The 13,417-nt window shown below is 46.6% G+C and overlaps 1 protein-coding gene and 1 pseudogene across 1 annotated transcript in view; both read left to right on the top strand.

Moving 5' to 3' along the window:
- The window catches only part of Bco1 (beta-carotene oxygenase 1), a 37,590-nt gene extending 28,135 nt beyond the window's left edge, over window positions 1-9,455 (top strand). The window contains exons 8-11 of the mRNA XM_052166566.1: window positions 2,564-2,669; window positions 4,246-4,340; window positions 5,726-5,837; window positions 8,085-9,455. Coding sequence (XP_052022526.1) covers window positions 2,564-2,669; window positions 4,246-4,340; window positions 5,726-5,837; window positions 8,085-8,371 — 600 coding nt within the window. The 3' untranslated portion in view covers window positions 8,372-9,455. The remainder of the gene's footprint in view (window positions 1-2,563; window positions 2,670-4,245; window positions 4,341-5,725; window positions 5,838-8,084) is intronic.
- On the top strand, window positions 413-805 carry LOC127671682 (40S ribosomal protein S24-like; annotated as a pseudogene).
- Window positions 9,456-13,417: the final 3,962 nt, after the last annotated feature.

Genomic DNA, 13,417 nt, shown 5'->3' with positions numbered 1-13,417 from the left:
CAAGGGATCGAACCAGATGAATAATCTCTAAGGACCCCTTCAAGTCAGCCACCATGAAGGACGTGGATAGTTTGCTCTCTTTCCTAGCAGATGAGCTGCTGGCATTATGATAGGTTGTCTCGGGGGTAGCAGGCTGGAGAGGTGACTCAGTCTATAAAGTGCTCACTCTTGGGGCATGAGGACCTGGGTTCCGTCCTTGGCATCCATATGAAATATAAGCATGGCATTAAGTACCTGTAATCTCAGCACCAGAGAGGCAGAGACAAACATCTCTAAAGCTGTCTGGTCAGTGAATCCCAAGTAAAGTAAGAGACCCTGTCTCAAAAAAACACAAATGAAAAAAAAAAAAAAAAAAAGCAGAGTCCTTTCTTTCTCTTTAACCGTTCAACATGAATGACACAGTATGAGTCTCACTGTCCTCACCAGGAAGTTCATGACTAACAGTTTGCTTCAGAGGAAACACACAGTCATTGATGCCCTTCGCCCCAGGAAAGCAACAGTACCAAAGACAGAAGAAATACAGGAAAAGCTAGCCACAAAGTACAAGACGACACCAGATGTCATCTTTGTATCTGAACCCAGAACCCACTTTGATGGTGGTTGGACAGCTGACTTCATGTGATCGCTGAAGTCTTTGGCTTATGCAAGGAAGAATGAAGCTAAACACAGACTTGCAAGCGTTGGCCTTTACTAGAGGAAGACTTCCAGGAGACATTGAAAGGAATGCAGGGACCGGATGAGGAAGATTAGGTGGGGATTGCAAAGGCCAACGCTGGCTGGTGCTGGCGAAAAACAAAATAAGTAGAAATTCTGCTGTGATTCCTTCTGCTGGAACGGTGCGGATTTCTAAGAAGACAAACTAAAAATTTGCATAATAATGATGATAATGATGACAACAACAACAACAATAATAATAATAATGAGAATGACTGAGGAACACACCAAAGGCCAACATCTAGCCTCCATACACAAGCACACATACATACATCAGACACATGCTTGAAGAGAAAAAGCAGATTGGTTTTAATGTTAAAAATTATGTTGAAAAATTGGACAGAGAAGGAGATGTCAGCCATAGTAATAATAATATATGAATATTCCCTCCTCCAGCTTCTCATTTCACCCATGCAGTGACTTAGAATCCAGGGAGCTCCAAAAGTGTCCAGTGAAAGCCTCACCTCGTAAGAAATGTGGTTTCGTCTTTGTTTTTGTTTTTTCTGAGACAGGGTTTCTCTGTATAGCCTTGGCTGTCCTGGAACTCACTCTGTAGACCAGGTTGGACTCCAACTCAGAGAGATCCACCTGCCTCTGCCTCCAGAGTGTTGGAATCAAATGCACCCCCACTACCTAGTTAAGAAATCACTCTTAGGTGTAAAATTGCGTGCTGGTTCTGATTAACAGTTCAAGATCTCAGACTTACTCAGAACTGGACAGGTCGTTTTGTACAATGTATCCATTCTAGATGCACTGCTCACCTCTTAGTCATTCGGCTGTTGGCTCAGGTATCAGATCAATGAGATGCTGTCAGTTACAACACTTATACAAAGTATTCAGTGTTATCTGAGTTTCAGGGTATCACCGAGGGCTTGGAATGAATCTTCTGAGAGTAAGTGCTATAGTATAGACCTGCTGTGTAGTTCCAAAGATGTCGTCATTAACCAAAGTGTCTGTCTAGGTCCTACTGCAAACCATTTGTCAGGTGATGTCATTTAATCCTTGTAATCCGCCAAAGACTTGCATGCTGTTATCTTGCTTATACAAAGAAGGAAAGTGAGCCACAGAGAAGCTAACTTCTTTCCCAAAGTCCCACGCTTAAGTTTGTGGAAAATAGGGAAGTCTCCACCTCCTGCCCTGTTGTTCACGTCTGTGAGATTTCTCACATTGTCGTCCTCGGTGTATTTTATGAGCATATGTGGTTGAGCTCAGACCACGTGTACAGCTTTTTCTGAGGCTTTCTCTTGCTGTTACATCTTAAGCACCTGTGTTACTATAGATTCCCAAAAGTGTCCCTTGAATGAAGAAGCAGCTGTTTACAAGTGAATGGCCCATCATTTAAAAAGAGGGAACTTATTCTTTGGAGTATTTTATTGCTCTTTTAGAGAGATAAAGAGCTTAGGTAGGTCCTGACTGTAACTCCCTCTGTCTGTGTGGCCTTGACAGAGTCTTCTGTTCCTGTTGCCAATCGTCATTACTATTTAAGTGATAGTTGTGTTTTTAAATTGATTTATTTAATGTATAGGTACTTTGCATTTTTGTCTGTTCATTTCTACGTGTGGTGCCTCTTGGAGACCAGGAGAGGCATCAGATTCCCTGGGACTGGAATTAACAGTTTGTGAGCTACCTTGTGGTGCTAGGATTTGAAAGCTGGGTCACCTCTCCAGCCCCCAGCCTCATTACTTCTAACTGAAAATGACAGCAAATAAAATAGCTGCTTCCTGTGGTTACTGAGAGGCCAAGCAAGGTGATTGCACTTTGAAAACCTGTTCAGGTGAATACAGTAAAGCAAGGGTTTGTGGGAATAACCTTTTCTTTTTGTTGTCGTTTTTTAATTTATTCTTTTCAGGATGCAGAAGTGGGCTCAAATTTAGTCAAGGTGTCATCTACAACAGCAACAGCCCTGAAGGAGAGAGATGGACATGTCTACTGCCAGCCCGAGGTCCTCTATGAAGGCAAGATGCCTCCTTTCTCACAGTGTGTCTCAAAGCCCCACTCCATGATATTTCCCTTCCATGCAGGAACAAGCAAGGAAGGTTCTTGGGACCCCCAGGAAAAGAATTTGGGGATCTTTTAAAAATAGCTTCCAACATTTCTGGTCCTTGGATAGATGGCATGCACAGCTGATGTATTGGGATGGCTGTGATATATTAAACAGGCATAGCAGGCTCCTGTGTCTCCCTCTGCACTGTCACAATTCCTACCAAGTAGGCATTCTTGGTCCACTGGGCCCGAAAGATGCTGAGTTATATACGGAATGCCAAACCACAGGACAGGAGCCACACCCATGGGCTCATGTTCCTCAGCCGTGACAACACATGGGGCAGGTCTTCCTTGTGGTAGGGCATTTCTGGCACTGGAGGATGCTCAGAAACATCCCTAGATTCCAAACAGTCCTCACCCTACACCGGAGCCAGCCAAAAGCTCTCTGGGAGGTGCTACTGTCCATGGGCCTGAGTTTCTGTGCACAAAGCCCTATGTAGACAAATCAGTATTTCATACTTCTATGTGTACAGTGAAGCTGGGTGCAGTGGTGCATGCATGCCGGTAATGCCAGCATCAGGAGGCTGAGGCAAGAGGATTACTGTGAGTACCAGGTTAGCCAGAGCCACATACTCTGTCTCAAACAAACCAAATTGTATGCTGGTAATCTCAACTCTTGGGAGATAGGGGTAGGGAAGGGAATTTAATGCTATCTTTAGCTACAAAGTAGCCAGCATAGGCTCTAAGAGATCTTGTCTTGAAACAAACAAACAAAAAAACAAGAACACTGACTAAGCAAAGGGTAATAGAAGTAACTAAAGCTGCAAGATAAAGCTTCAGCCCTGCAGGCAGTGCTGACCACAGTGTTCTTCTAAACTTTCTCTTTGTGACATAAGAGACACACTCTCTAATTGCCCTATTTACACTTCTTAACCTTACCGTATGGACACATCCTGTGATTTGAAAATGTTCTGTAAGCATCCTTTTTTTTTTTATAAAGGTTATAATAGGATTTACTAAATTTATTTCATTTACTTAAATAAGGGTCTCATTCTGTAGCCCAGGCTGGCTTTGAACTTCCAGCGATTGTGTTGCCTCAGTGTCCTCTAGAACTTGTGACTGCACCATCCCAGGAGCCACATTTATATTGTGCACTGACACCCATCCAGGTGCCTATGAAGTTTTTTTTTTCATGTGTGCTTACATACACACTCAAACACAGCATTTTTAGACAGCCTTTTAAAAATTGCAGCGGCCTCTGATTTAAATCTGTAATTCTCTGATTTCTATCATGGATAATTACAGGCACTTAAGCATTTAAAGCCCTCTGGTCTGTGGCACATAACTCCTGAACCTTCTGGCAGGGACAGCATCATTATCTAAGGTCCCTCCCTACCTGTGACCACCTTTGATGTAATCTGGGTCAGCATCAAGGTCAGGGTGGTACTTGGGAACTGTTTCTATGGAATGAGGTCCAGTTTGGCACAAAGAGGGAAGTTCCCCAAACCGATGATGGCAGGGATTTAATTCGTGTTCTGTTCTCTGAAGGCCTAGAGCTCCCTCGGATAAATTACGCTCACAACGGGAAGCCATATCGCTACATCTTTGCTGCTGGGGTACAGTGGAGTCCAGTCCCAACCAAGGTACAGAGCCCTGCATCCTGGGAGTCCCTATGCATGCAGACTGACTTTCCCTAGACCCAACTTAATGTCTGCAAAGCAGACTCCTCAGGGCTTAAGAGTGGGAAAGGAGATACAGGAGAGAAGTCACTTGGAATAATCCTGAAGAGTTCTGTTCCTGTTTGCCCCTAGGGAGCCCTGACTATGTGACACTGTGGTGGGCTCTGGGGACAAATCGATGAGCAGGGAGTGCTGTCTCAAGTAGCCGCCTCACCTTCTTCAGAGCCCAGCGCTGTCCAAAGTGCCAGCCAGACACTATTTTTCTTTCCGATCAACATTTTTATTTACTTTTAAAGATACAGAGCTGACGAGGTAGCTCAGGTGGTAAGGGGATGTGCTGTCAAGCTCGGCTACCTGAGTTTGGTACCAGGAACCCACACGGGAGAAGGAAAGAACCAATGCCTGCCCTCTGGCTGCCACATGCATGCTGCGGCGTGATGCAATGATGCGAGCATGCATGCCCCACCCCCACACGCTGTAAAGATGCAGAGAGTAACAATAAAACAATACATTTAAAATTATTTAAATTTCTAAATGCAAAATATTTAAACAAAAATATTCACAAGCAAAAGTTAAGGTTACACGTGTGGACACACACACACACACACAGAAAGAGAGAAAAGTACAAACACGCCCCAAGCCACTTCCATGAATCTATACCTTACAAGATCAGGCCCATGAGCGCTCATGGGAACTCCCCTCTTTTATTTGTTGTTTTTCTTGGCTTTGTGTTTAGGATGCTGGGACTCAAACCACAACCTCGGGTATCCTGGGAAGGGGCTCCATCCACCCAGACTTAGTCAGGACTTTTTCTTTTCTTTTAAGATTTATTTATTTATTATATGTAAGTACATTGTAGCTGTTTTCAGACACACCAGAAGAAGGCATCTGATCTCATTGTAGATGGTTGTGAGCCACCATGTGGTTGGTGGGATTTGAACTCAGGACCTCCAAAAGAGCAGTCAGTGCTCTTAACCACTGAGCCATCTCTCCAGCCCGGGCTTTTTCTTTTAAAGCAACAAAAGAATTGTATCATATTTTAATTAGTGGCATTAAACACCTTAATTATATAACGTAAAAATTGTGAGATAGTGCCAAATACCAGAAAATTTCAGGACTCTGGGGTCCTAGCCTTCTGTAAGCCGGGTGATCTGTGTCGATATTGGAGGAGTTTGGCTCTTTCCTTCTTAGGGCTGTGCTGCCTGGGACAGATGTCACTCGGGGGTGATGTCACAAGTGTAGGTGTGAAGGCTGGATCTCCCCTCGGTGGCCTTCATGCCCTCCTGCTTCTCGGGAGTCAGCGTGCTTGCAGACACAGGATCCCATCTTTCTCTTCTCTGCATACACAGATACTAAAATATGACGTTCTCACAAAGTCCTCCTTAAAGTGGTGTGAGGAGAGCTGCTGGCCGGCAGAGCCTCTGTTTGTTCCCACGCCGGGTGCAAAGGAGGAAGATGATGGTAAGAGTGGGAGAAGGGAGCCCATGTGACCACACTTGTGATTACCCGTCGATCAGAGGCACCGCCCAGGGGCATCCCACAGTGGGCTGACTGATGGGAAGACCACACTCAATTCTAATATTAAGTGTAAGGTCAAGGTCTTCTACAACCAGGTTCTGTAATCCACTAGGGCTCCCAGAGCTTCCCACCATCTGTTCCCAGTAGATTTGTCTGACATGCTAACTTCTAACAACCAAGCATTTCCAGACATGGACGTTCACCTGAGCCTCTGTATCCAGAGATTTTACTGCGGTGCACTCACATGGCATTGCAGGTATCCTAAGTGGATAACCTTTACTGTTCAACCCCTCGTAGGCCAAGCAGAGACCATGTGGTCCAAGGGTCCCATCATAAATCAAATTGTCAGCTGAACATGGCTGGTATGCCTGAGCTCTCAGCATTTGGGAGGCAGACAGAAGACAATCGGGGGTCTGCAATCATTCTCAGACACACAGAGAATTTGAACTACCAAGACTGTCTCAAAAAAACAACAGCAACAAGGTAGATGGTAGGTAGGTAGGTGGATGGATGGATGGATGGATGGATTGATGAATGATTGGATGAATGGGTGATGGATGGATGAAGTTGTTAGAATACACTACCTGACAAACCCCACAGCCTCTGAAAACATTCTCATAGGAAAGATTGAATAAAGGCCAGACCTTCTTTGGGCACAGTATATATTCTCTACTACATAAAGTCCATATCCCTTCCACTGAGTCACACACACACACACACACACACACACTGTCTCAGAACTTGCAGCTTTAGTTTTAGGATTCTTTGCAAGGGTTGACCCCAAATCTCAAATGACCTCTCTTGCAATCATGTAAAGTTTTCACAGCACCTGAGAAATGTAGGTTTCCACTTAGCCAAATTGTCTTATCCCCTTTTGCTTCAAAAGTGCCCTTCCCACAGCCCTGAGGATACACAGGAAGGTAATAAGCTATGGGTAAAGACACCGCCCAGCCAAGCCAGGGATGGGGCTGCCCACACCTGCAGGGAAGGGCAGGCTGTCCCACTGAGACTGCCAGCTTCTTCCCTCAGGTGGGAGGGAGTGGTTTTCCACCTGGCCTTGGCTTACTTCTGATTGTGGCCTGGCACACAGGCAGGGGGATCCCGTGTCACTGTCATCTCTAAGGCAAGGGACTGTTTGCATCCACTCCTACTGAGGCCAGCCCCTTGCTTGGCTGGGCAGCTGCTTCTCACGCCTTCTCTCCCTGGGTGTGGAGTGACATTGTCCTCATTACATCCAGGGGAGGCTCAGAGTGAGGCAAATTGACCAAAGTCACGAGCTCCCTATGCAGAGGTTGGATTTGAATCCAGGCCAATCTGACATCACCTGTGTTCAGCTATTACAACCCAGGTCCTTTGGGGGCCATCTTGGGCACTCACTAAAAGTTTCCTTACCCTGCTATACCTTGAACGTGAGTACAGAGGATGGAGGACACCCCGACTTACAGGCAAACATTGGGGATCTCCAACATAACCAAGAGATAGATAGGTTGGATTTCTTCCAGCGCCACCTCAAGCCAGACATGGCCACACACGGCTTGGAATCCCAGCATATGAAAGGTAGAGGTAGGCAGATATGAGTTTAAGGCCAGCCTGGGCTACGTCGCAAGACCTGTCACAAAACAAAACAAATACATCGATGCTTTTGCAATTCAAGAAGTCCCTGTTCCACTGAGAAGCACAGCTTAGCCCACGTGTCCTCCCTGAACTGGCTGGGTCTCTCCATACTCGGAGGTTTCAAGGATTATGAAAGAAGCCATTCTTCAAAACACATGAAAATGAACCAAGTGCTCCCATAATCCACCATGCAGATCATCCCAGCACCCAGGAGGTAGGGGATTGGTGGGAATTAGCTTCTCTGCAGAGATGAAGACACGAAGGTTCGTTGAGACAAAGCCACTCTCCTGGAAGTAGGTTTTCTGATTCCAGTTCTGGTTTCTCTTCTGCCAACACAGAACGGCATATATCCTCTTCTCTCCTGTTTGGATCAAGGATGAGTTAAAAGGTGGAGAGGACACACCTCTGAGGAATGTCCTCTCCAGGTAGACAAGGCTATACTTTGAACACTGGACTGGGGATGGAGCTCATGGGAAAGGCAGCCATCTAATTTGCATGGGGGCTGTGGGTTATACTCTCAGTGCTGCGAATGGAAATAAACTGGGTTTTTTCTTTTGTTTGTTTGTCTTCTTGTAGGAGTCATCTTATCAGCCATCATCTCTACGGATCCCCAAAAGCTGCCTTTTTTACTTATTCTGGATGCCAAAAGTTTTACGGAATTGGCTCGTGCCTCTGTTGATGCAGACATACACCTGGACCTGCATGGTCTGTTTATCTCAGATGCAGACGGGAATGCAATGAAGCAGACTACCACCAAAACGCAAGAGGATGAAAATTCAGATCATCCCACAGGTCTGAAAGCACCAGGACTGGGCCACAGTGAAAATGACTTCACACCAGGTCATGGTGGCCCAAGCCTTTAATCCTAACACTCAGGTAGAGGCAAGCAGATCTCTGAGTTCAAGGCCAGCCTGGTCTACAACCTAAGTTCCAGGACAGCCAGGGCTATACAGAGAAATCCTATCTTGAAAACAAAAGAAAGAAAACAGAGTTCACTGGCAGGACCTGGGGACAGTAACTGTGGTTGTTGACACTGTTGTAGATGGCATCTAGGCCCCCTTAAGAAACAAACTTCTGGGCCTGTCTGTGAGAGTTTCTGTATTGTGTTAACTGGGCAAGGAAGATCCGACCTGAACGTGGGTGGCACCATCTCATCCCCTGAACAGAGGTCAGGACTGAATACAAAAGGAAACCCTGTAGCTGGAATGTTGCTACTTCTTGGGTTCTTTTTCTTCCACCCTCTCCACCTCTCTTCATCTACTTTTCAACCCCTAACATTAGGGAGAAGAAAAGAAAGGATAGAGGGGAAAGGGATCAATGATATCCTTAGACTGCTTCCCGCTGATTAGAGGTACTGATTGGAGGCATTGAGTTCCTTGGGACAAGTTTGATCTTTTCTTTCAGGATTCTAATTTCCTCTTTTCATCTCTTCTCACATGACTACATGACAAGCAGCAACCAAAAGCAGTCAACAACCAAAACCAACCAACAACCAACCAACAACAACCACCATAAACAACAGCAAACAACATCAAACAACAGCCAATACAGACAACAACCACCAGCAACTAACAACCACCGCAACCAACAGCCACTACAACAAACAACCAACAGCAACCAACAACCAACAACAACCAACCAACAACAGTAAACAACCACAAACAACCATCAACCACCACAACCAACAACAAACAACAACAACCAACAGCCACTACAACCAAAAACCACCAGCAACCAATAACCACCACAACCAACAACCAGCAGCAACCAACAGCTAACAACAATCAACAACAAAATCCAGCAAACAACAACAATAAACAACAACAAACAGCAACAAACAACAACCACTTCTAGGGCCCTACATCCTCTGAAAAGTCCCCAGAATTCCAAAGGTCACACTCTTGCAGAAATGACCTATAGCCGGCAAAACCATGCCCTGCTAGAGCATGAGGCAAATCATAGTTGTCTGCTTTAAGGCAGCCCCATAGCTCCACACCTTGGATTAAAAATAAAACATATTCCCATAATATTTCTCTGGGTCTTTTTTAAGAAACTAAATTTCTTACTGCAAAGGGCATTTGAGCATCAGCATTCATTCCTCTCAGCTTCTTGACTGTGGGTGTAACTGTTGGTATCAGGGCTTCTGAGACCTGTAACATCACACAGGCCACAGCACAACCCGCACACCTGTTGCCAAGGCAACAGCCATCATCTTCCCAGAATCCATTTGGCTTACCTCCCACCTTTACCTGTAACCATGTCACCATCCATATATAAAGGCCTCTCTCTCTCTTCCTCTCTCTCCCTCTCCCTCCCTCTCTCTCTTTCTCCCTCCTCTCTCCCTCTCCCTCCCTCTCTCTCCCTTTCTCTCTCTTTCTCCCTCCTCTCTCCCTCTCCCCCCTCTCTCTTTCTCCCTCCTCTCTCTCTCTCTCTCTCTCTCTCTCTCTCTCTCTCTCTCTCTCTCTCTCTCCCTTCACTTTCTGCCACCACCTTGCCCTTTCCTCTCTCAACGAAAACTGTTTGGCCTGGTGTGGTCTTTCTGAAGCTATCCGACGGTCCTAACAGTAACCAGTTGCCTCACCCTCCTGACATCATGCCTTCCCCACCATGATAGCCTGTACCCTGGTCCTGTGAGTCAACATAAACCATCACCTCCCTTTCGTAGCTTTTGTCAGTCATCTTGTCCCAGCATGGGAGAAGTAAGTAAGCTTGAACCTCTCTGTTGCAGGAGATGGCCATCCTGCTGTCAGTCTGTGTGCAAATACCTCAGTAAACCACTGAGGCAGCTCTAATTCCACATTATTAGAATCCTTGTTGAAAAATCAAGTATTTACCCATCAATTCTAGTATATTTAAGAAACCCCTTTCTTAGAAAGGCCTTGAGGAATGGGGAAGATGCCTCAGCTGGTGAGATAACCTGAGTTCAGGTACTTGCCCCACTCCCACAGCTATCCACAGAGATGCTGGACATAGCATTGTGTCTAGATCCAAGGCTCCCAGGAGGCAGAAGCAGGAGGGTCTCCTGGTCTTGATAGCCAGACGGTCAAATTAAATCATCATACTCAGCAAACAGATGAAATACCCAATGTTCCCTTCTAGTCCACACATGCATATGCACGTGTACCCTAGTGCACACAAATACACTTGAAAAATACCTTGAATGTGAATCAAGAATTAGATTAACCGTGTTATCATTATTCTTGGAAGAAGCAGCCACGAACATGAGAAAAGGTGGGGGGATCATCATGGTTCCTTCCTCCATCTGCTCCCTCCTTTCTAATGGACCAAAGTATGGGTGTGGCCTTCTGGCTTTCCCAGGCATGCCCTGTGTGTGAGTCGTGTGACCAGAAGGGCATGGTGCTCTGTGGTCATTCCATGCAAGGGTGGTAGAATATAAAAGGGAAAAAAAAACCTTGAAAGTCTGTTGAGAGCACGTTTGATTTTTATGTGGCTGCCTCTTCCAGGTCTTCAGAGCCTATAAAGTAGAGGTGCAGAGCTTCACCCTTCCTGGCCTGTAAGAAGTCCAATTGTATAATCAGCGACTGGAGGCTTACGGTGGAGCCCCTCTCTGCAGGGGGGAATCACTGACCTGGCATTGACCTGATGACCCATGGCGGAAGGGCCAGAGTTGAGGGTGGAAGACCAAAGCCAGGCTGGTCTGAAAACCAGCGAGAGGCACATCAGCATCTGCAGGGAAAGGGGGTATCCTGAGCTACTTGCACTTGAAGGTAGGCTGATAATGTGGAGCAGAGCGGAAGGAGAGCCCCAAGCAAGGCCATGGCTGGGATGGAGGAGCTCAAGAAACAAGCCATGTGGCTTCCCACTCAATTGCTGGGAGCCCCGTGGTCATCGGAGCCTCGCTGCTAGAGTCTAGTGGGTACCCAAAGCACAGGTGAGGTTCCCACAGGTAAAATCCATACATGTGTACGCGAGTAATTCTGGTGTGATCGCCCGTGTAAAACCAGTACCTTCATTTGTTCACCATCGTAGTTAAGAACTACGTGGTCCGTCAGCACAAAGGTCCTCACGAGACTGTCCCTCCAACCTCTTGTCCCTACACCCTGTCAGCCACCACCTATAGAATTTTGTCATTTCAGAAATGTTATCTAAAAACCAGTATCGTGCCCTGCACCTGTAATCCCAGCATTTGGGAAGCTGAGACAGGAGAGTTGCCTGGCCATCCTAGGCTAAAAGTAAGATCTTATTTGAGACAGTGACAGGTGGAAGAAGAGGGAGAAGGAAAAGGAAGAGGATGAGGAGGGGGAGAAGGAGGAGGAGGAAGGGGAACAGGAGGAGGAAGAAGAGGAGGAGGAGGAGGAAGGGGAACAGGAGGAGGGGGGAGGTCCTATATATGAATCATGCTGTGTTAACTCTTTTAGGTTGGACCTGTGGTGACCCCTCAGGCCGCTCTGACACGCCAATACCACCTGGTACAATGTAGATGCTCAATAAGTATTTGTTAAATGAACGTATGAATACATGAGTCAATAGTTCCCCTAGCAAACATTCAGCTCCACAGCACCTCAGGAGACAGACATTTCTCTAAAGAGCAGTGGCTGGGAGCTGGGGAAGACAGATCACACACACACACAGAACCCCTGGTCAACACACACAGTTACTCACTGACATTCCTCTCCCGTAAGTCCCTGATCTATCCCGCCACTCATGGCCCACTGCGTCCTGGTCTCACCAGCCCCTTCTGTTGCCCTCCCCGTGTCCATCTCGCCCTGAGTTTACAGTCAGCACGGATAGGACAGGTGGCGGCATGAAAACCACTGGAGCTTTTCCCCACCATCTATGTCCTTTGTGAATCTCAGCCCTTCAGGCCTGCAAGGTTGGAAATGGCTACAGTGGCCTGAAGGAACCTGGGTTTGGGTGGCAGAAGCGGAAGGGAGGTGACAGATGTGACAGTCGCTTACCCACTCCTGCTCCTGATTTAAATGTTTGAGGGTAGAGTGAAATGTGGGGCGGTTGTGTGCCCACCCCCACGTTCTCAGTTGCCAAACAGCGGCCAGACCTAATCTCAGGAAAGGGCCCAGTTCTGCAGGGAGGAAACAACATCGGTTTGTTGACCTTATTTAAGATGACAGCTGGAATACCATTCTGGTGAGGGAGGCCGGCACACCAGATCCTGTTCTCTCGGTTTCAAACAACCTCTGAAGATTGACGACAGGATATCTGATTTTTCTGGGTCCAGGGTTCTCTAATCCTGTTAAATTTCACACACAGGTTCAGGCCAGGCCACTTAGCTGAGAGCTCCCTCCCTCCGTACATCCTTCTTTCTCCAAAGGACCACAAAACAATGCCCCTTCTCCTCTGGGACTTCCTGGTTATGAAGTGTGTGGGTGGGCAAGATGAACAACCAGGAAGTTTGAGGACAGAAGTATCTCTGGGTTTGTTTACGGCTTTCATCAAGAGCTAGTTCCTGGAGTAAGTAAGTCCCGAGTGTCAGGTGCAGGAAAGGCTCACAGGTGTTTGTTGTGTCTACCACACGTTTCCCTAGTGTGAGCCCAGTGCTGGGACATACTGGATGTGTCACCTGGGTGAATCAACTCGGGAGAAACCTTCATGTTTTTGAGTCAAGTGTGCAGTATTGATTCATACTTGGTTCCTCCGGACCAAAGTTGCTGGTGCTGGGCTCACAGTTTTGAACAAACTGCTGGTCCAGGTTTAGTCAAAACCCCTTTGACCCCTTCTTACACTGTCTAAAGATCCCTGAGGTGGCTTTTAAATATCCAGAATCTTTCCTGTGGCAGATTAGGACACATATGGAAAACCCTTCACCATCAATACCATCTGATAGCATCTGATACTACATGACAGCAATGAGACACCTTGGGGCTTCAATGCCCCCATCTCCCCTCTGGAAGTTTAAACTCATATCCACTATATCACACAGGGCCATCTTG

The sequence above is a fragment of the Apodemus sylvaticus genome, chromosome 21 (genome assembly GCF_947179515.1).
Source record: "Apodemus sylvaticus chromosome 21, mApoSyl1.1, whole genome shotgun sequence".
In the NCBI taxonomy this organism is placed as follows: Eukaryota; Metazoa; Chordata; class Mammalia; order Rodentia; family Muridae; genus Apodemus; species Apodemus sylvaticus.
Note: the sequence above shows the minus strand (reverse complement) of the source record. Positions and strands in the feature narration are given on the sequence as shown.